This window comes from Dipodomys spectabilis, unplaced genomic scaffold (assembly GCF_019054845.1).
Source record: "Dipodomys spectabilis isolate Male_0828 unplaced genomic scaffold, ASM1905484v1 ptg000038l, whole genome shotgun sequence".
Classification (NCBI taxonomy): Eukaryota; Metazoa; Chordata; class Mammalia; order Rodentia; family Heteromyidae; genus Dipodomys; species Dipodomys spectabilis.
The window spans coordinates 544,499-569,204 of NW_024870715.1; the positions used below are offsets into that span (position 1 = coordinate 544,499).

Consider the following 24,706-nt stretch of genomic DNA (forward strand, 5'->3'; position numbering starts at 1 on the left):
TACAAACCCTCCATGCTTTACTCTGCCGCTATACACATCAACATTTCTTATCCATGTACCAGAAACACACTGGACTAACCTCTCAGTAGGTACTGCACTGGGAAATAAAGGCATGGGCTGTGTACCAGAGCCAAGTGTGGAACTGGCTTTTAGTACTATCTTGAACAAGCTTCCTTAACATAAATGAAGCTCTGCCTATTCATCTGAGAAAATGGAGGCTCTAAATATCAAGCAAGATAATATATTAAGTGCACTTAAGCATTGTACCAGTCTCTTAAAAGAACCTGAAGAAATTGTTGCTATTTGTATAGGACCCTGAAGATGATACAATAGAAAGAAGGCAAGATCTGACAAAAAGAGACCTGTCTTTTAATCACATTTTACAATGCAATAGTTCTGCAGTCTTGGGGAAAATATTTAACTTCTTTGAGCCTCTGTTTCCTCAATTACAATATGGCAACTCTTTACTTATTGCATTAAATTTCTGTGAGGATGGAAAACAATATGAATAAAAGGCCTGATAATATTTAGCTCACTGTAATTATCATTATTAGGACTTGATTAAGAATAATAATGCCTGTGATCTACAAGTAGAAAGTAATATCTTCCATGGAAAAATAACAAAGACATATTTTCTCCTCTCTATGGTTTTAATTAAATCTTAAAATTGATCAGATGTCTTCATATTTAAAGCTGATGATGTGGTACATGAAATCCTCACCCTTTTTGAAGAAATTTCACAAAATCAAAACTATTCTAAATCATAAGTGTTCCGGTTGTCTTATGATTTTCAGAAATGTTCCTAAGCTATAGTAAACAAATAGGCTTGATATCTATGCAAATGTAAATCAGAGTATTAAAAACATACTTTCAAAAGCTACTTTCACTGCTGTTTAGAATTTAAAAACATACCTTTGGGTGATTGTTATATGTTTTCTGTTATATAACAGAAATGTTTGTTACTTTGGAAGAATTTTATCTTAATGCAATAATGAGCAAGTGGAAAATATTTTTTAAAATAACTGAAATAAAGGAGTATGTATTTTTATTCATAAGAAATCACTATGGAGTATATTTAAATAATCTGTTCTTAGAAGGAATTTAAATATGTGTAAACTTTTTAAGCTTTCAATTTTCAAGTTTATCAAATATTGCACATATGAAGTACACCTATGGTAGTTGGGATTGCCAGGCATTAATTATAAAATCAATTAAAGGCTATAGTTTTTGATATCTGAAAACTTTTCAAGAAAGCTTTAAAAGGCAATGTAACATTCTAATACCTAAAAGACAAAGGAAAAACTCTCATTACAGTAACTTATTTTATGTACTCAAAGATCATACTGCCAGCAACTCAGTTATCAGTACCCTCAGAAAGAACCTCTGGGTCCCTGAATGAGGAAACTAAATAATAAAGCTACTTTACTTATGTAAAACTAACTTCACTTATGTAAAACTACAGCTTTAACAAAATTTGGCTCTTTTATTTTCCAATTCTCAGAAGACTAGAGGAAGAAAACTAGCATGAAAAGGTAGTCATAGATAAGCAAAATAACAGTGAAAAAGTATGCACATTGGTTAAGCGGGGAAAAGAAAATGATTGCAAGATTGATGCGGAATGTTCAGGAAAAGGGGTCAGAAACTACATCAAAACCGAAGTACTAGATGACAACTCAGTTTCCAACTTAAATAGCAAATACTACTTAGAAAAAACAATATATGTAATTGATTTCATTTCTAATTTTAAAAAGAAGTACAATAAAAGATTTTATGCTAAAAGATTTTATGTTCCAGCAACTCTAAAAATCTACCGACACTCCTGGCCTCTGAAACACTACTAGTCTCCATTCTACCTCCCCAGTCATATTTATTATGAGTGCAATGAAAATCTCATCTGTAATAATTGGATGTCCTCTATCTATCCAACTTAATACTTTACTACATTAGGTTCTTATCTCCTAACAATCAACCAAACTTGTAAAACCGAAACAATAATTCTATACACTTAGATATTGTTAGCCACCAATAGCAAGTCTTACAAACAACAGTTTGTAAACACTGGACAAGTTAACTAATCCTTGTCTGTCTGTCTGTCTGTCTGTCCGTCTGTCTATCTATCTATCTATCTATCTGCCCTGTACACAGATAAGCTTACTTTTTCCAAACTTTCTATATATCAAAAAGCATATAATCTACAAGAAATAAAAAAAAAAACATAAAATTCACAACTTACCTCATCACTTTCAGGCTGTGAGAACACAACTGGCTGGCCTATGTCTGAAGCTTCCCTTATACTGAGATGTAAAGGAATGTCTCCTACAAGAGCCATGAGATATCTATTAGTACCAGAGACTCAATTTCATCTTAGGAAAGAAACAAAGTCTGAACTAAACCCATCTGAATTACATCCACTCATAATTATCTTCAATTTGCAAAATGTCTGAAAAAGGAATTTCCGATGGAAGCGAGGTGCAAAATTTCCCATTTGAGGGTGGTATAGTTATTACATATGTAGTAACTGCCATGTGGCAGCTAATCAGGGGATGACGCCTTTATTTTATTCTTTGCTAGAGGTCTTCCAGCAAGGAATAGCTTAAAAGACATTTGCAAATGGTTTCCCCCTGTAATATGCAATGCGGACACATGATACCACACAAGGCCTAACTGAAGAGCAAAAGATACAGAAGAAAAGTAGTCCCCTAAAAGTACAACAATATAGTCTTTGTGATGTTTGCAGACAAGTGAGCTAAGAGACCTATTAAAAGGTAGGTGAGACCTGTTAGCTCAACTATTAGCCTTTTTGTCAGAAAAAAATATTTTTCTCTGATTATTTACTAATCTATGAAACATTATGGACAGCCTGTGAACCTGATGAGTTTATAATAGGAAATAGCAACAAACAGGCTGCTATTAGAGTGGTGTGTTCTTTCTAAGAACATTATTACTCTTAGGTGTTAGAATTTAAGAGCAAAATGCTTTGACTCATTGTTCAATACACTCTTTTAAAAAAATTTAGTGCCAATATGCTCTTTCTACCACATTATCACAAATGAAGTCTCTCAGAGATTGAGATTTAAAATTCAATAGAGTTTTAAGTGGAAATGACTCATGATGGTTCTCAATAATCTCAGAATCACTCAAAATCCATGCAAATGTTATTGAAACATGTGTATGTTTTTATAAAAATAACTTGTTCTGTATCCTGCCAGACAATGCCAACTATGCAGAAGAAATATGTTACAAAAATATTACAATTTATTATTAAGTACACGGACAGATCATTCACAATCCTCCTATTCTATTATCTTAACTCTTGAAGTCTGTCCTTAATATTCAAGAATCAAATAACAAGTTATATGAACATCAGTAGCCCTTTAAGGATTAGCTTTTCAGTCAATCTGATGTATATTCTACAGATCAACTTCAGTGTATAAGAAATTGTTAAGGGACAGAGATTACAGATTACAGAAAACACTTAGCCATCTATAAAGTTTTTTTCCCCCTGTATGAATTACAATAAGGAATTTGGAATCATTTTTTTTTCTACAGCAGAGATGAAAGTAAAATAAGCAAATTGTTCTCTTTTATATAGCCAGCTAGTGACACTGTTTCTATCCTCCAGAGACTCACAGTCCTATCTACAGAAACTCAAGAGTATACCAGGAGAGGGCACAGTTAGAGTGGTAATGCATTAACAGTGGATCTTGAGAGGAACAAAGGTATGGAGCAACCTGGGTGTAAGAAGTACTTTATTTTTATTTTTTATTGTCAAGGTGATGTATAGAGTGGTTCGAGTTACATAAGTCAGGTAATAAGTACATTTCTTGTGAAACTTGTTACCCTTCCCTCATTTTTCTCCTACTTTCTGTCCCCCATGTCCTCACCCCAAAGTTGTACACATAATTTCCAACATATTGTCTTGTGTATATCGCTGTTGCATTGGTTCCCCCTTGTCCTTTGTCTCACCATTCTGTTGTTCCCATTCTCATCCCTACTTCAAATAAACGTATATTCAATACCAGGCAGGGTACCAAAATCAAATGCAGTGACAACAGGGGATAGACCATAGGGGGAAGAACATACACAAGAAACAAAAAAAACCACATAGTACATTAAAAACAACAACAAAGAAAAACCTCTTGTGGAAAAAATTTATATTAAGTGAAGTAAGCCAGACCCAAAGAAACATAGATCCCATGGTTTCCCTTATTTACAATAATTAGTATTTGTTTAGGATAATCTTTTCAAATGAGCAGACTAGCTCAATAGGTATGTACATATGACCGTATAAGATGATGCTGGGAGTTCCGGGAAGATGGCGGAGGAGAAGCTGGAATCTGAACAAGCTCTTGCATAGAAAACAGTTTCAGAGTTCCAGTGAACAGTCCCAAGCCAGAGAATCACACCAAGTGTGCCATCACAGGACAGAGAGTTAGTCAAGAGAGGGGAAGCCAAGCAGACACATCTGAGCGCCTGCCAGCAGCTGCTGCTGCGGCGGCAGGGTCGCAGCGGCGACCGCAGCCGCGGCCATACCTGAGCGCTCACACAGAGAGTCCGGGACGAAGGAGCCAGACGCAGCGGGCGAGCGGATTCTACTCAACACCAGCAAGAACCGACAAGGAGCGGACAACTTCATCCTGCACTTTGCAGACCAGAGACGACCCAGGATCCAAGACTCGGCGTGAGTAGAAGCCCGACGTCCTCACTCCTTCTCAGGGAGCAGAGGAGGGAAGGCCACCCCTCCCCCCCAGCACCGGTGATCTCCATCTTGGATACCGACAAAGCTCGGAGGAGCGGCTAGCTCCAGCTCAGGCCTTGGAATAAAACGAGTCATTTAGCAGGTCACAAGAACTTAACGGCGAAGTGACCTCACAGACTCAGTTCCACCCAGGGAAAAGTCACCCAGCTCAGGCGCCAGCCATTGGAGTGGCTCTCCTCACCGGGTAACCAGAGCCAGAGGCTGCCCCTCCCTCTAGCAGCCTCCACAATCAATTGAAAAACAGAAACCCTGAGAATGGCTCCAGGCTGGGTGCTGTGAGTTTTTTTCACAAAATAGCCCCAGGGCAAAGCTACTGTTTGTAGAAAGGCCTCAACAGTACCCAGAACCTAGCCTCATCACTGCATCCCCCTCTTCTGTGGTTCTCAAAGCAGATCACCCTCCCAGTAAACTAACCTGGGAGGGGGATCTCAAAATTTTGGGTAAAGCAGAGCATTTTTCTGCCTGTTCCAACAAACTGACTTAAGAAACCAATCAAGCCACAGGACCTCAAGCTGACCAGAGACTCCAACCAGACTCTGGTTACAGACAAAAGGGAGATACAGGACTCTTCCCACCCCTCCCAAAAAAAAAAAAAAAAAAAAAAAAAATCAAAGAACTTTTTTTTTTTTCTTCTTCTTCTTTTCTTTTTTCTTTTTTTGTTTTGGTTTTTTTTTTCGTCTTTTGTTACCTTATATATATAAAAAAAATTTTTTTTTGCTTTTCTAAAACTTTTATTAATCTTTAATTTTTGCCTCTTCTGAAAAAATAATTGTTTTCCATTAACTTTTTTTTTTCTTTCTCCTCTTATAATTTTTATTTTAGGAATACGTGAATGTGTGTTTTCCTTTCTTTTCTTGTCTTCTTTCTCTTTTTCTTTCATTCTTAATTATCTTTTTGTTTTTTGTCTAGCTCTACTGAATTTCTGATCTTTTCTTCTCACTCTCCTATCCTTTCCATCTTTTCCTCTTTGTTCTTCTTTATATGACTTAACTCTTGTCCTGCACATCCTCAGATAAACCCGTAGTTAACCAGTAGACCCTATTGTGTACACACTTAATCCACAAACTTATTACTCAATTCAAAACCTCTGAGACTTAAATTCATTAATAGCAGTACTACCTCTTTATACCTATATAATATTTTAAGCATTTTTTTAAAGTTTTTCACATCTCCTCTATGTCCCTCCCTTTCTCTCAACATATTCATATTTCTCTATAAATAGATGGTCCTTTAATCTCTAAAATAACATTAATTTTTACGTTTCTTTTTTTTTCTGGTCTCTTTTCATTCCCCTTTCCCTTTCTTCTTTTTCTCTCTCTCTCTACTTGCATCCTACCCAACCTATTTCCTGCATTGTGATTAGGACATAGTTAACTCTCCATGTGCCTCCCCACACCAATCTATTCCTATTTTTTACCCACATCTCTCCCTAACCCTAATAATTTCTGGTTTTCCAAATTCTTCTCTGCGGTTCGAAGCCCTTTAACATATAGTGGTTTGATGTCGAATAGATGTATCTGTTGAACTAGATTGTATCTGTAGACTATTAACTGTACAAATGCAAACTTTGGTTGATGGTTGCCTTAAGATAGTGTTCTAGCACAAAACTGGTGCTATCTTCATCTCAAATGGGCAGAGTAAGCCGGAAAAACACAAGAAAAATGGCAAATTCGGGTATCTCAATTCCCAATCTTGATAATCAGGGGTTAGAAGAGATAATGAATAATCCAGAGGAGAGTTCCCAAACAGCTCTACAAACACTGGTGGCAAACATGATAAATGAAAAGTTTGACAACGTACAAAGGACTCTGTATGAGCGTGATAGGGAGAGAGAGGAGGCATCCCAGAAGTTTATACAGGAATATCATAAGCGTGAGGAAGCTACTCAAAAACTGATACAGGAATTGCGTGAACAACTTGAGAATACTCAAAGAGAAAGGGAGGAATGGCGTGAGCAGGCTGAGAACACTCAAAGAGATCTGCAGGAATCCCACGAACGAGAGGAAGCTAATCAAAGAGTAATACAGGAATTGAGAGACCAGGTAGAGAACACACAAAGATCACTAAAGGCATTCATGGAATCCATTAACAAAAAGTTGAAGGAAGTCAGGGAGACCACAAAGGGAATGCTGAATGGAACCCAACAGAAGGAATGGGAGCCCAAAGAAACCATAACCAATCAACTAAGCGATTTGAGGACAAACACTGACCACCAAATTAAGGAAGTAAAGAAATTCATACAAGACCTAAAACAGAGCTTCAACAAAGAACTTGAAGCCATCAAAGCTGACCAACTAGAAGGAAAAGAGATAAAAAACAAAGTAGAGAGTCTTGACAGCAGGTTAGACCATGCAGAAGATCGAATCTCAGGGATTGAAGACAGCATAGATATTATAGAGAAAGAACATACAACCATCCAAGACAAGTCCAAGAAATATGATAGATCTATCCAACACCTGGAAGACACCATCAGAAGGCCTAATCTAAGGATAATGGGTGTAGAGGAGCACCTAGAAACAGAAGTTAATGGTCTAGGAAATTTGTTTAACAGGATCCTAGCAGAGAACTTCCCAAACATGCAAAAAGATAGGCCTGTCCAGATACAAGAAGCCTTTAGAACCCCAAATAGACCAGACCAGAATAGGACATCCCACCGCCACATTATAATCCACACAGGATCAACTCAGAACAAGGAAAAGATCCTTAAAGCTGTCAGAGAGAAAAGGGTAATCACTTATAAAGGGAAACCAATTAGAATCACCTCAGATTTCTCAGCAGAGACAATCAAAGCAAGAAGAGCCTGGAATGATGTATGCCATGCCCTAAAAACAAACAACTATCAACCAAGAATACTGTACCCAGCTAAACTCTCCTTCATAACTGAAGGCCAAATAAAAACCTTCCATAGCAAAGAAAAATTGAAACAATACATCTCCACCAAACCAGTCCTACAAAAGATTCTTAAAGATGTCCTACACATAGAAAACCAACAAGACCGCAATAAAGGCCAAGAAACTGCACCCAAACTGAGAATCCAAGAACCATAGGAAGAACCCAGTTTTCGCAGCCCCCAAGAAGGTAGATAACATGGCAGGAACTCCCAAATACCTCTCAGTCCTATCTCTTAATGTTAACGGACTGAACTCTCCAATTAAGCGACATAGACTCCCTAGCTAGATTAAAAAACAAGACCCTTCTATCTGCTGCCTGCAGGAGTCACATCTTGCCCGTAAAAACAAACACATTTTCAATGTTAAAGGCTGGAACAAAATCTACCAAGCAAACGGACCGCATAAACAGGCGGGAGTTGCAATCCTAATAACAGATAAAATAGACTTCAAATTAAAATTCGTGAAAAGAGATAAAGAAGGTCGCTACATACTAATTAAAGGATCTCTCCTTCAGGAGGATATTACAATTCTAAATATCTATTCGCCAAACAATGGAGCACCCAAATTTATCAAAGAAACACTACTTTCCCTCAAATCCCATATAGATCCAAAGACATTAATTGTTGGGGATATTAACACACCATTCTCCCCACTAGATAGATCAACTCGGCAAAAACTCAACAGAGAAACCGCAGATCTAAACAGCTGCATAGATCAACTAGACTTAACAGACATTTACTGAACATTTCACCCAGCAGCATCAGAATACACGTTTTTCTCAGCAGCACATGGAACGTTTTCTAAAATAGACCACATTTTAGGCCACAAAGCAAACTTGTCTAAATTCAGAAACATTGAAGTTATACCTTGCATTCTCTCTGACCACAAGGGAATAAAATTAGAACTCAACACCAAAAGCCACCAAAGAAAGTCCGGTATCACATGGAGGCTGAACAACACACTGCTGAATCATGAGTGGGTCATGGAAGAGATTAGAAAGGAAATTCAAATGTTCATGCTATTCAACAAAAATGAACACACAAAATACCAGCTCCTCTGGGACACAGCAAAGGCAGTACTCAGAGGCAAGTTTATAGCTCTGAGCTCCTACATCAACAAATTGGAGAGATCTGAAACTAACAATTTAATGACACATCTAAACCTCCTTGAAAAAGAGCAGCAAGACAAACCCCAATCCAGTAGACGGAAAGAAATAATCAAAATTAAATCAGAATTAAATGAATTAGAATCCAAAAAAACTATAGAAAGAATCAACAAAACAAAGAGTTGGTTCTTCGAAAAACTTAACAAAATTGACAGACCCTTAGCAAATCTTATCAGAAAAAGAAGAGAACACACCCAAATTAATAAACTCAGAGATGAGAATGGAAACATCACCACGGAAACAACCAAGATTCAGAACATTATAAGGGAATACTTCTCAAAACTTTATGCTAATAAGTTTGAGAACTTGACAGAAATGGACCTCTTCCTAGCAAATATTGACATGCCAAAACTAAACCAAGATGAGTTAAACTATCTTAACAGGCCCATATCAAGCATTGAAATAGAAACAGCAAAAAGAGACCTCCCAGCTAAGAAAAGTCCAGGACCAGATGGTTTTACAGCGGAATTTTACAAGGCCTTCAAAGCAGAGCTCACACCAATTCTCCTCCAACTCTTCAATGAAATTGGAAGAGAAAGCTCACTACCGAACACATTCTATGAAGCCATCATAACCCTCATCCCAAAACCAGGCAGGGACTCATCAAAGAAAGAGAACTATAGACCCATCTCTTTGATGGACATTGATGCAAAACTTCTCAACAAAATTTTGGCCAATCGACTTCAACAATTCATCCAAAAAATCATACACCACGATCAAACAGGATTCATTTCAGGGATGCAAAGCTGGTTCAATATACGCAAATCAATTAATATAATTCATCACATCAACAGGAGCAAGAATAAGAACCACATGGTTATCTCAATAGACGCAGAAAAAGCATTCGACAAGATCCAACACCCCTTTATGATGAAGGTTTTGGAAAAATTAGGAATCCATGGAACATTCCTCAATACAATAAAGGCTGTATATGACAAACCTACAGCCAGCATTATACTCAATGGTGAAAAACTAAAGCCATTTCCTCTTAACTCAGGAACAAGACAAGGATGCCCACTCTCTCCACTTCTCTTCAATCTAGTATTAGAATGCCTAGCTACAGCAATAAGACAAGATGCAGACATAAAGGGAATCCAAATAAGGAAAGAAGAAATAAAACTCTCCCTCTTTGCAGATGACATGATCTTGTATTTAAAGAATCCCATAGACTCCACTCCCAAATTACTCAAGCTGATTCAAAACTTTGGCAAAGTAGCAGGTTATAAAATTAACCCCCAAAAATCAATGGCTTTTCTGTATGCCAACAATGAGAAAAGTGTGGCTGAAATTAGGAAAGCAACTCCATTTGTAATAGCCCCACAAAAAATAAAATACCTAGGAATTAACTTAACTAAAGAAGTGAAGGACCTCTATGATGAAAACGTTAAAATCTTGAAAAAGGAAATCAACACAGAACTTAAAAAATGGCAAAACCTCCCATGCTCCTGGATTGGAAAGATTAACATCGTGAAAATGGCAATACTTCCCAAGGCTATCTACAAATTCAACGCAATACCTATCAAAATTCCACCCTCATTCTTCAAGGAAATAGAAGAGGCAATCCAAAAATTCATATGGAACAATAAAAGACCCCGAATAGCAAAAACGCTCCTCAACGGAAAGAACACGGCTGGAGGAATATCAAAAACAAATTTCAAACTCTACTATAAAGCCATAGTAATCAAAACAGCTTGGTATTGGCATAAGAACAGACCTCAGGACCAATGGAATAGAATTGAAAACCCAGAAATGAACCTACAGACCTATAGCCATCTAATCTTCGATAAGGGAGCTAAAACAATAGAATGGAAGACAGACAGCCTCTTCAGTAAATGGTGCTGGCAAAACTGGTTAACTACATGTAGAAAACTAAAGCTAGATCCTTATATATCACCCTGCACCAGAATCAACTCCAAATGGATCAAAGACCTTGAACTCAAAGCAGACACTCTGAAAACATTACAGGATGGAATAGGAGAAACCCTGGGTCTCCTTGGCTCAGGCCGAAATTTTCTGAATAGAGACCCGGAAACACAACAAATCAAAGAAAGATTGGACAAATGGGATTGTATAAGGTTGCAGAGCTTCTGCAGGGCAAATGACATAGCTAGCAAGATCAATAGAAAGCCCACGGACTGGGAGAAGATCTTTACTAGCCATACAACGGACAAGGGTCTCATATCTAAAATATACTTGGAACTCAAAAAATTAAACCACCCAACAACAAATCCTCAAAGAAACAACTGCCCAATAAGTAAGTGGGCGAAAGACTTAAAGAGAAGCTTCTCTGAAGAAGAAAGAAGGATGGCCAATACACACATGAAGAAATGTTCAACATCCCTAGCCATAAAAGAAATGCAAATCAAAACAACATTGAGATATCACCTCACTCCAGTTAGAACAGCAAAAATCAAGAACTCTAACAACAACAGATGCTGGAGGGGATGTGGACAGAAAGGAACCTTACTTCATTGTTGGTGGGAATGTAAACTTGTTCAACCACTTTGGAAAGCAGTATGGAGGTTCCTCAAAAGACCTCACATAGAACTCCCCTATGACCCAGCAATCCCACTTTTGGGCATTTACCCTAATGTTTACAAAAAAGACCACACTAAAGCTACCAGCACAACTATGTTTATTGCAGCATTATTTACCATAGCTAAGATATGGAACCAACCCAGATGCCCCTCAATAGATGAATGGATCAAGAAAATGTGGTATATATACACAATGGAATTCTATGCCTCCATCAGAAAGAATGACATTGCCCCATTTGTTAGGAAATGGAAAGGCTTGGAAAAAATTATATTAAGTGAAGTAAGCCAGGCCCAAAGAAACATAGGTCCCATGGTTTCCCTTATTTGCAATATCTAGTATAGGTATGAGTCAAGCGGAAAAAGTCAGAGAATGTGATGTTAGGAAAACGAACCCTCAAATATGTATTTTAATGTTTTTGTTTCTTTCATGCATGTGTTTCTAACGCATTTATAAGATTATTTCTTGGTTGCTTTGTATGTCCCTCCCCCACAGTGTAACCCCTGCTTTCACTATATTTGATGTCAGTATAACATGTGGAGGAGATGGGGACAAACAAGTCGTTTAAGGATTCAGGTGGACCTGTTGCAACAATGAGAAGTACAAAATGTCATGTCAAAACCAGCTTTACAATGTCGGAGGGGGGGGGGAGGGGGGGTATGATTGGGTGGGGGGGAGGGGGGAGGCTGGGAAGGGAGGTGAAGGGTAAACAAAGGAGGAGGCTGCAATGCTTGGTAAGAAATGTATGCATTATCCTGACCATGTAATTGTAACCCCTCTGTACAGTATGGTCTCAAATAAAATAAAATAAAATTTAAAAAAAAAGAAAAAAAGATGATGCTAAGCAAAATGAACTCCAAGACATGAGAAGTACTTTTAAGGGACTATCTCTGAAAGAAGTGAGGGTATACTTCAGACTCAGAATAGGTCCAAGGGTTTTCTCTAACATGGTCTGAACCATAAGTACAATGCATAAACTGTTTCTGTAGATAAATATTAGATAATGTCCTGAAATGCTATTTAACCAAGTAATTAATTTAAAATATAACCCAAATGATGAAATAACTTAAGTGGCTGGCAGGTATCAGTATGGACCAGAGAGGGTTCTTGGGTTGGGGGGAGGGGAACGTTCTCTCAGGTGACATTAGCTAAGAGAGCTCCTTTCCTGGCTTCAGTGCCTCATTTACAGTTCCAGTCGCTACATAATTAGATCTTCTGCTCCAGTTCATGGGAGACCCCTCTTGGGACCATATGACTACATTAAAACAGGTAGGGGGTCCTGAGCTGGAACTGAATAAATTATCTTTCCTGTAACACTGTTAAATATAGCAGTCTATAGTATTATCTACCTAGTTTGTGACATTTTTTTGGCAATTATGTATTTGTGAGTTGTTGGTTAAAACTTGACTTGCAGATTTGAAGACTTTACCTGTGAGATGTTTCAAATCCTAAATAAATGACTTACAAAGTTGTGCCACTCATTTGTAAGTTAAGGAACTGTAATACTGCCATCATAATTCAATAATTCATTATAATTATACATCTAATTTATTATATAAATGAATGTCAATCTGTTCTTTGGAAAATTGAACTTTCTATGTTAGTTAAATGAAAAGCAGTTGAAGAATACAATTACTGGGTATAATTAGACAATGTATCAAAATACATCATTAGTATTCACCTGGTGTTCACCTACTATTATAATATAAATGTATAATAATCATAATATGTTTAACATTAACTTTAAGAAATTTATCATTATTTTTTGAAATTCTTTAATATTTACATAATCTTAATTTTTAGCTACCTAAAACCCTTATTCAGCAACTGACATTTGCCTTTGACCAGAACAGAAACTCATTCACAATATTATCAATACACATTTTCTTAAAAGTCCAATAAGTTGCTTGTGAATTTTTCAAAAATCATGTTGCATCCAAAGATCTGCTTTGCCCAGTTAACACATGATTTTAGTTCTCCCTTTTGCAGTAATCTTTAACAATGTACTGTGAACAATGTGTACATGTATGTGTGTGTGTATATATATATATATATATATATATATAAATTGTAGTACCATGGCAAACACATAAAAAGATTATAGAGGGCTGGGAAGGTGGCTCAGTGGTAGAGTGCTTGCCTTGCAAGCATGAGGCCCTGGGTTCGATTCCTCAGCATCACATAAGCAGAAAAAAAAGTCGGAAGTGGCACTGTGGCTCAAGTGGTAGAGCGCTAGCCTTGAGCTGAAGAGCTGAGGAACAGCGCCCAGGCCCAGAGTTCAGGCCCCACGACCAGACCAAAAAAAAAAAAAAAAAAGATTATAGAAAACTGTAAATATTGTCATTCTAAAATGTAAAGACTGACAACACATTCCTGACTGGGAAGGCCTCTTTGTATATGCTCCAAAACCAAACACTGGTACAGCTGCATAGCATCAATTATATTTGTTGATGCTGAAGTATTTATGGTCAATTTAGCATCCAAAATGATTTAAAACATGGCTGTAAGTCATTGTACTTTTAGTACAAAACTCTCATCTCAAGACTGAAGTTTCAGGCAGTTTTTATCTGTGGTAGAAATTAGTATCATAGTTGATAGGACAATTTTTTTGTTGTTGTTGTTGTTCTGGTCCTGGGTTTGAACTCAGGGTCTAGCTGCTGTCTCCTAACTTTTTTTCTCAAGACTATCACTCTACCACATTTAGCTACAGTTCTACTTCTGACTTTTTTGGTTAACAGAAGATAAGAGAAGAGTCTCACAGGCTTTCCTACCTAGACCAGCTTTGAAACATGATTCTCAGATATCACCCTCTTGAGTAGCTAGGATTACAGGTGTGAGCCATTGGTGCCTGGCAGGACAAGCCTATTTTTTAAAAGCCAAAGAAGTACTGGGCACCAGTTGCTCACATCTGTAATCCTAGATACTCAGGAGGCTGACAGCCGAAGATCAAGATTCAATGCCAGGGGCTGGGAAGGTGGCTCAGTGGTAGAGTGCTTGCCTTGCATGCCTGAGGCCCTGGGTTCAATTCCTTAGCACCACATAAGCAAAAAGAAAAAAGCCGGAAGTGGTGCTGTGGCTCAAGTGGTAGAGCGCTAGCCTTGAGCTGAAGAGCTGAGGGACAGCGCCCAGGCCCAGAGTTCAGGCCCCACGACCAGACCTCCCCCCCTCAAAAAAAGATTCAATGCCAGTCCAGGCAGGAGACTCTTATTTTCAGTTAACCACCAAAAAGCCAAAAGTGAAGCTTGGCTAGCCTTGAGGGGAAAAGTAAAAGGACAGTACCTAGGTCCTGAGATTAAGCTCCTGTACCAACATGCATGCATGAACACACACACACACACACACACACACACACACAGCCAAAGAAAACAGATAGAACAGCACTACACTAACATAATTTAAAACAAAGCATTCTTAATCACCAAGCCTCACCCCACTTTCTCTTTGCAACTTCTCCTGTAAGGAACACTGAGGTCTTACCTAGAACGTCAAGATTAAGGGTCCGTGCTAGTTTCCTGGCACCATCAGTACCAAAAATAGGAGTTTTGTATTTACATTTTGGACACTGGAAAACACTCATATTTTGTATAAGGCCAAGAACCTGGAATAAAAAAGAAAAAACATTGAAATTAAAAAAAAAAGAAAACCTACAACAGAATTTTTTTGTTCTTGTTGTTGATTGTGAAGCTTGAACTCTGGGCCTGAGTGCTGTCCCTCAGTTCTTCAGCTCAAGGTAGTACTCTACCATTTGCGCCAGGGTGCCACTTCCAGTTTTCTGGCACTTTATTGGAGATTAGGAGTCTCATGGACTTTCTGCCTGGGCTGGCTTTGAACATCATCCTCAGATCTCAGCCTCCTTAGTAGTTAGCACTATAGGTGTGAGCCACTGGCACCCAGCAACAACAGAATCTTAATATATCATTTCAACAAGTTTTTACTTGTATATTACATGGCAATATACAAGTTTTTACATTGTATATTACATGGCAATATACAATGGCGAGTAAGGAAAGTCTTTGTTCTCAAGACACTCACAGATAGAGATCAAGACAAAGGTAACTAACTTTAAGAAATAATAATATTTAAAAGTGGTAAATGTTTAAAAGAAATGATTAAACCGGAACAAAAAAAATCTCTGCCTGGGTAGAATGAGAGGAATCTTTGAATTAACCATGGATAATTGTTCCTTCCAGTTGTGAGAAGGCAGCCTGAAGAAGGGGTGAGGCCTGTGGCAGGACTCAGGCAGAAGCAAGGGTACAGCCAAATCATCAAAACTTTAACTATTTGTACCTATTTGAAGTACAACCCAGTGATAGTCAATGCAGAAACCAATTAAGCAAAGAAGGTTAGGGTCAGATGGTATTAAGGCTTAAGTATGAAATGTTTCCCATAGATTCATGTGTTGAACACTTGGTCCTGTTGTTATTTTGGGAGGCAGTGAATTTTTTTTTTTTGGGGGGGGGGGTCCTTTCCTGGGGCCTGAACTCTGGGCCTTGGTGCTGTCCCTCAGCTCTTCAGCTCAAGGCAAGCACTCTACCACTTGAGCTACAGCGCCACTTTCGTTTTTTTTTCTTTTTGTTTATGTGGTGCAGAGCCTTAGGCATGCAAGGCAAGCGCTCTACCTCTGAGTCACCTTCCCAACCCCGAGGCAGTAAAATTTTTGGGAAGTAGGGCCTAGCTGGAGGAAGCAGTTCACTTGGGAGAGTGGTCCTTGGGCTATATCTTGTCTTGGCTACTTCTTGTATCTCTTCTCTCTGCTTTCTGTCTGCCAAGAGGTAAATAGTTTCTTCCTCTTCAAACTCACCACCATGATGTTCTGTTCAACTACATGGCGTCAAGCAACCACAGATTTAATTGTCAAACTGTGAGCCAAAACAAAGTTGATTTATTAGGTTTTCTGGTCATGTTGATGAGAAAAGCAACTAATATAGAGGATAAGGTATAAAATACCATTCATGAATATGTTGCTTTTTTGTGCAAACAGAAAATCATGGAGATTTTTCAAGTTGAAAAGATGGTACTGAAAAATAGTACTAGAAAATTAGATGTGCATTACAGAAATTTTGTTCTGAAGATAATATAGAGAACAAGAGAAGAGAGAAAATACTAAAGAGATTACGATGGGCAATATCTCATGGCAAATAACAGGTAACCTATACTTGGCCCTTATTACACATCATTTATTAAAAAATGATTTCAAGGTGTTTATTCATTCCTTATAAGAATAGAGGTTTTCTTTTCAAAGGAAGTAAGAATGGCCAATAGATACATGAAGAGGTGTTCAACATCTCTCCCCATAAAAGAAATGCAAGTCAAATTGAGATTTCACCTCACCCCAGTTAGAATGGACTTTATCAAGAAAACTAACAATAACAGATGTTGGCAGGGATGTGGCCAAAAGAGAATGCTATATACTGTTGGTGGGAATGTAAACTTGTTCAACCACTCTGGAAAGCAGTATGGAGGTTCCTCAAAAAAGGAAACATAGAGCTTTCCTAATATCAGTAATTCCACTTCTGAGCATTTACCCAATTGACCACAAACCAGGCCACACCAAAGCTACCAGCATAACCATGTTTATTGCAGTATTGTTTACCATAGCCAATATATGGAATCAACCCAGATGCTCCTCAGCAGATGAATGGATCAGCAGAGGAATGGTATATATACACAATGAAATTCTGTGCTTCCATCAGAAAGAATAATATCATACCATTCATAAGGAAATGGAAAGAATTAGAAAAATTATATTAACTAAAGCAACTTAGACCAAAAGAAAGGTAGCATGGTTTCCCTCATTTGTTGTAAATAGAAAGTGCCTATAACTCTACAAGTAAACACACTGGATGGTAAAGGACAAAAAATACAGTTGGATATGATAAATGATATAAGACACTAGACATTCACACAGTAAGACCTAAGGAGGATATTCTTAGGAGAGTATCACAGGGTTCAATAGCTATGTACATATGATCATATAAAATGAGTTATGTAAAAAATGAACTCCAAGCAATGGAAAAACGAGGCTCTGTTATTTTTGTTTCTTGTCCGTTCCCCCTCCCCATCACTGTTTTTGCTTTCTGTGCCTTTTGTGTTGTATGTAAGTTAATCTAATTTGGGGAAGTAAGGGGCAGCACAGACATGGTGGGACAAAGAGTGAGTAAACGAAGCAATAATGCTCACTAGACAACATGTTAAAAATAAATGATACAATTTGTGGGGAAGGGTAGTCAGGAGGGAAAACCTGGGAGAAAATAAGGGAAGAGGAACACTGTTGAAAAAGAAATGCACTCAGACCTGATTTATGTAACTATAGCCCCTCTGTAAGTCACCTTTACAATAACAATAAAAAAAGAGGTTTGTTTGTTTTTTTATCATTCTCATTCTATAATTGGGGAGAAACTGACAGTGGTAGCAAAAGACTGATATTTAGCTCTTATTATAATAAGAGCCAACTGTTATTGATCAAAACAAAATATTAACATTTCATAGGAAATCCCTACATCTTTCTGAATTTACCTAGTTTCTGGGACAAAAATAGATCCTTAATAAACATTATTATTCGATAGTACTGATGAATAAATACATAGGCTCTACAAATGTGATTTGTATTCATGCTCCTTTCAACCTCACTGTCTTACTGATAAAAAATAAGGTGCTCCTAAAATAAAAATGCAGTCAGCACCACCGTCAGAAACTCAGAGAAAGCAATGTTTGCATCATCCCATCATTTTCTCCATACCACTGTCATTGAAGGAGTTACTAGAACATTTGCATTTTGAATGAAGAACAACACTGAAAGTCCACAAGGAAACACACAGACAAGAAAGTGATAAGATTTGTTATTTTTTTTTTCTGAAAGGAGCAACAGAAAAGACAAACTATAAAGGGCATGAGTTTGTAGGAAAGCATTTCCGCAGATCTAAAATGTACTTTTTTCTGATGTGAAGTATCAGGAAAAATATATCACACTGCTTTTTTAATTTAGAGCTATCTCCAGAAAGCTAGAGGCTTATTTGCTTATTCACTATGACTATATACCCATTGCTTAAACGGTTCTATTGTCACTTATATTAAATGTTAAATTTACTCTTTGTAGGGCTTCAATTTAAAACATATCATTCTATAAATGAAAACAGAAAAAATACAGAACATAAAAGTCTAGGTGAAGGTGTACTTTAGAGAGAACAGGAAAAGCACATGTACCTTGAAATCTCTTAGATTCTCCAAGACATAGAAACATGGTTCAAGAGTGTTTTTGCAGTCTGACTGATTTATTTCTCATCAGATTGTTCTCTATAGACTATATAAATGTCTCAGGCATATTCTCTACAGATTACTTAAATATCAGAGACATTAAATATGACACTATAACCAAATACCATTAATGTATCATTATATACTAGTGACTAGGCTGAATAGAGTGAGGAGAACACACAGTGGTGAACAAGAGATTTGATATTTGCCCCATTTAGGGCTTGTGCTCTACCTGGAGAAAGGGGCTGAATAACAACAACAACCAAAAGCACTTCTATGGATGCAAAATGCAAGCAATATGACAGGGCAGAACAGACAGGGTTTAATATGCTCTAGAATTTCTTTTTGTTTGTTTTTGATGGCAACAGGGTTTGAAGTCAGGGCTTTGTGTTTGCTTAGCTAGTGCTCAACTACTTAAGCCAGGCTTCCAGTCTTGCTTTTTGTTGTTTGGGGAGGTATTGAATCTCACAGAGTTTTTCTGTCTGGTCTGGGTTTGTACTGTGATCCTCTATGTTTCAGCCTCCTGAGTAGCTAGGATAACAAACATGAGTCACTGGAGTCTTGCTTACTCTAGAGTTTAAGGATACATGTACTCCCTATTTCAAGGGAGAAATAGGGAGTACACGTATCCTTTTAAGAATTTAGAAAGCCAATCTGATACTTGTGAGATGTGGTGTGAGTAGCACGAGGTAAGTCTGAACAGATGGGAATGTAGGTGATATTCAAGTGTCCGGTTTTATATAAGTGCAAAGAGATACCACTAAAGGAGTTTGAATCGGAGAGGCCACTATAGCTATGGTTATAGCAAACTCATTAGTTAGGATTCAATTCAGAGTTTTAAAAAACAATGTAAAATAATGGAAAAAATAAAAAGGATTTGTTTTTGTATATTAACTTTCTTAGACAAACATAAATTCAGGGCTATGTTATCCAAAAATCAATCATGGAAGATGTTTTATTTTTTTAACATAAATAATTCATTTTACAAAAATGAATTGAGCTACACACTTGTAATATGTGCTATTAGGTTGGTACGTCATAGTCCAATAAAAAGCTAACATGCTCGAGGCATGGCTCAGCACAAGAGTGCCTGTCTACCAAGTGCAAGGCCTTAAGTTCAAACAGTAGTACAGCAAAAAAAAATTTTTTTTCTTAAGGAACTCTGAAAGGTTTTGAGGAAAAACCATGGGAGAAAATCTCAAAGAGAAACGTTTAAGTACTAAAACTCACTGTTCTTACTCATTTAACAGTAGTTCTCTAAATCACAGAGATCCTAAATGAAGGCAACTAATGTAAAGAAGAGCATAAAAAATGTCCATATTCTAATTTTGGTCATAAAAATTCTCTCTTAAATAGGAAAGAATTCATGTCCACATAAACGCCTACCAAAAAAGCCTTATATCTTATGAATACTTTACATATTATCAAGCTGTTTGTGTTTACTGGAGGGCTGTTGTGTATATCCTTTGATAGCAGAAACATCAGAAAACAGAAGCTTTGCAATAGCAGAATTTACATAATGCTGTTGAGATGCAGCTGTGAGCAAGCTCATTTTCAATGCCTCATTAAAGTGTGTGCTTCTTTTTTCTTTTTTACCTCAGGTAGTTTTACTTGAAGAAAGAAATATTATATGCCTAGCTAACATTAGCCACTACATTTTACATGTTATTCTTATTCCAATCTATAGTTGTTCAGAAGCATATTTCTTTTATTAACTTATTAAAAATTGACTCTCTGAAATATCAACATTGCTCTAAGTATTGGATTTTTGTGTCTAAGTATACTGAATATAGCAATCTCAAAAGGCCTAAATTTTAATTTCTTCTTGACATTTTAAACCCAAATTCATATTAAGTAACAAGCAAGATTTTTTTCAAGCTACTATATAATCCAATTTCTCAAGGTTACAATCAGGTTAAATGCTTGCTGGCTGGAACCTGTCATAAGGATTAAAAGCTATGGTTTAACAAAATGTGAGGAAGAAAACCTCTTTGTTAAGTAGAAAATGAATAATAACTGAAACATACTAGACTTATAAGTGCTTTTCTGTTCTTCATTAACCTCAAATCAGTTTTTAGTTTATTCTTGAAGCAGGTTATAGATGGTAACTTTTTAAAATGAGGTGGGACTTCCATATTCCTGTTTTCAGGAAGAGGTCTGCGTTCACTTTCTTTTCAGGTACCAACTAAGCAGATGTGGGCCATGAGGTACAATTCAACTTCCCTATACCTTGAATTCTTAATCTCTAAATTAAAGATGTATAATGATCTCTAAACTCTGTCCTATAATAGCAACATTCAAAATTACCATTTATAGTATTATATGCTAAGATATACTAATGACTGATTATATAATCACACTTAACTGCTATAATGAGATGGGTACTATCATCCATATTTCATGGAAGAGAACACTGACACTAAAATGCTCCCTTCAAGATCATATAGTAAATTACAAAGCCAAAATTCAAAATAGCTGGGCCATTGGTTTATATATGGAAGTCACCAAATAAGGTGACAAGTAAATGGACTATAGGATCTTGTACATGGAATTAAGTGGCCAGAGACAAAGATGAGTCAATACAATTTAGCAAAGCAATTTAACATGATAATTAAGAGGACAGTTATAGGGAAGGCCTGATAGGAAACATCTTACATCCTCAAAAGAATTTAAATAGCACTTTTCAAGGCCTCCAAAAAGATACTGTTTCTTTATGTATATCTGTGTTAGTCTGGTTTTCATTGCTGTAATGAAATAATACTTAGGCAGGCTAACATAATACAGAAAAAAAAACTGGTGTATAAAGGTCACAGTTTAAGGGATTATGCACTGTGGTGAGGTCCTCATGAGAGATGACAAGACCTTATGGAAGAGGAAGAAATTTTTATCAGGAAGACAGTAATTCAGAAATCAAATTCACTATGATAACTCATTCTCATGAGAGGTCAGAGTTCCCGTAATCCCTGATGAAAACAAATTTCCAGTGACCTAAAGACCTCTAAATAGGCCCCACCTATTAACGGTCCCAGCACCACATTGAAAACTATACCTCCAACACATGATCTTTTCAGAAACAAACAATATCCATATTATATCATCTTCAAAGTTTTTAATCTCCCCAGAGAATAACATGAAATCACTTAATGGTCAAAGGAGAAAACTTATGTTCAAGGATTAAAAAGAGACCAAATACGCCAATTTCCTTCATCTTCATGTAAGATAACCTATTTATAAATTAGTTTTAGGGAGGTGGGGCTTGTGCATGGCATAGGCACAGATAGACTAGAGAATTAAGTAAAATATGATAAACTAGATGCTAAAAAGCACTAGGATAAATATCACAAGCACATAAGTTCCAAATGAATCCATGGGTCAAGAATAGATTTCTCTGTTCAAATGAATCCATTGTCAGAAAAATAATAAGACACACTCTCAATCTTCATTGCCATGGTGTTTCATATAACAAAACTTTGGTAATGAAAATGTAAAATGCTAAAAAAATTAACAAGAACGAGGTTTTAAGGTAATATAATTTTTCTTGGGAGACAAAATAACCATTAATCTTTACAAATAAATACAAAAACATTTCCAGACCACAGTGGGAATTTTTCCCATTTTTAGCATAAAGAGTAAATCATAGGAAAATTAAAAATTCTCTTTTATATAATAAGCAATTATTTTCAGATCTGAAATTGTAGAATTTTCTGAATTATTTATTAGGAAATGAATAAATTCAGTGGTCAGCAATAGGCTTTACTTTATATAAAGCCTAGTATGATCTGTGGCCAGGTCAACTGTGTCATGGACTGCTAATCGTACTCTCATCTACCCTACCTATCTTAGGCTCCTAGAGAAAAACGGCTGTACTTACTTGATTGAATTTTACCTAATAGAATATAAGTTGAAGTACATTGACTGCACTTCGGACTCTTCTTTGTACACATCCCTAACACGCTTTCAATTCAGGATTGCTAGAATGAAGATGGGCCCAATGGTGAACTTAGAAGTCATTTTCAAATGCTGAGGCTCTAAATGCCTAAATGATTCCATGGGAAAAGGATACTCTGCTCTCTTGCTTACCTACTAGTACTGTTAGCATGAACAAAAAATAAATGTCTATGGAATTTGCATTATTATGGATTTGGAGGCCTATTTTCTATTTATCTTACTGTAAATTTTAAATATTGTAGAATTTTATACTCTAAATTATTTTAATAACGACTCAAATAGTAAAGTAACAAGGTAATCTCAAAGAAGTATTTAGTTTTTTAAACTTCTTGTTAATATCCTTATTAGCAAATAAAGGAACTAATCAAAAATGCCTAGGTGACATAAACATCTTAGTTGTAAATTTGTCTGTTTTGTGATAACATTCTAAACAGTAATTATAGTAAGCAACATTAATTGTATATCATTATGCCAACAATCAGTGTTTAGATATGTATATCAGTTCTTAGTATGCTAAGAACTATACTAAGTCATTTATGTGAATTACCACCTTTATTTCTCATCTCAGTCTCCTTATAAAAGAAAAAAGTAGGGCACAGAGTATATAACTCCTTAGGTCATATAGTTACAAGATGACAGAGCTGGGATTAGAACTTTATTATTCACATTACTAAATTCATACTCTTCACTACTTAGGGCAAAAGTGGCTCTGTAAAGTAGAATCTTACTACCTAAAAATTATAATAAAATTTCAGAGTGATTGAATTTGCAAATACAAATTAATATTAAAGAATATAGCTTTTTCAGGGTGCCAGTGGCTCATGTCTATGATCTTAGCTCCTCTGGAGGCAGAGACTGGGAGGATCATGGCTCTAGACCAGCTCAGGAAAAATGTTCACAAGACCCCCAAATCAATCAATAGTGGGTGGTATGGGTCTGTCATCCATGCTATGGCAAGGAGTATAAATAGGAAGATCACAGTTCAGGCCAGCCTAGTCCAAAAGCAAGACCCTGTATCTCAAAGATAATCAGAGAAAAGGACTAGAGCATGGCTTATAAGACAGAGCACCTTCCTACCAAGTGTAACACTCTGAGTTCAAATCTGTCCCCCCCAAACAGCATATCTATTTAAGTTGTTAAAAAATCTGTATATAGGTTTCAAATATATATGACAAATAATCAGTTGAGTTCTGGGTTATGTGAGTAAAACTACAAAGGCCCACACTTAATTGTTTTTCCTACAGGTCTTTTCCTTGACAACAGTAAATCAAACCCTTAAAGAGAATAAGGACAGAGCTTCAAAACTGAGATTCTAAACTCTTATTTCCAGTTATTGTCATTATGAGCAGAAAACCAGCTCCTGGTAGATTTTTTAAGGGCAGTGCAAACTCTCAAAGTTCTTTTGATGTCTGTCTTTTTGATTCAATCAATTGCCACATCTGCCAAGTCTTGCTTCAAAATGTCAGATATGTTCTTTCCCTCCCTGCTTTCACTGCTATTATTCAAAAAAAGGACTCTTATAGCCTATGACCTCTTCCAGTACTTACTCACATTTTACACTGTCTTCCTAATAAGGGAAGTAGTTTACATCCTGATCCAGTACAAATACATAGATATGTATGTTTATAATTGAACTGACACCAAATGTTTAGGAGAAGAAGATCAAATCAAGGTGCTTGGGACTTCCCTGCAAAGGCAGCAACAAAAATGCGAATGACCCAACTCATAAATTATTCATTAATAAAAAAATGTGTATAAGCCACCAATCATAGCTATAATTCTAGCTACTCAAGAGGCTAAGATCTGTAGGATCCAGGTTCCTGGGAAGAAAGCAGTGAGACTGTCTTCAAAAAAAACAACCAAAAGTAGAGCTGGAGACATGGATCAAGTGGTAGAGTTGAGCAAATATGAGGCCCTGAATTCAAACCCTAGTACCACCAAAAATGAAAGTGTAAAGCTGAAATCTCTTATAATAGTCTACCTAAAAACACTGAGATACCCAAAAATTTGGCAAAGGATAGGGAATTTATACTTCATCTTTTCTCTCCTTTTTCTACCTATGGATTGAGTTTTAAGAAATCATTTAAATTAACTTTAAAATGTTCTTGCATTTTAAATTCTTGTATTACCAACCTCTGTCCATACCAATGAATT

At 36.7% G+C, this 24,706-nt stretch overlaps 1 protein-coding gene across 3 annotated transcripts in view; it reads right to left on the reverse strand.

Annotated features, from left to right (window-relative positions):
* The window catches only part of Nubpl (nucleotide binding protein like), a 215,838-nt gene that overhangs the window by 3,745 nt on the left and 187,387 nt on the right, over window positions 1-24,706 (reverse strand). For all 3 annotated transcript variants that reach the window (XM_042677408.1, XM_042677407.1, XM_042677409.1), the window contains 2 exons: window positions 14,828-14,948; window positions 2,234-2,316 (listed from right to left, as the gene is read on the reverse strand). In XM_042677408.1, coding sequence (XP_042533342.1) covers window positions 2,234-2,316; window positions 14,828-14,948 — 204 coding nt within the window. The remainder of the gene's footprint in view (window positions 1-2,233; window positions 2,317-14,827; window positions 14,949-24,706) is intronic.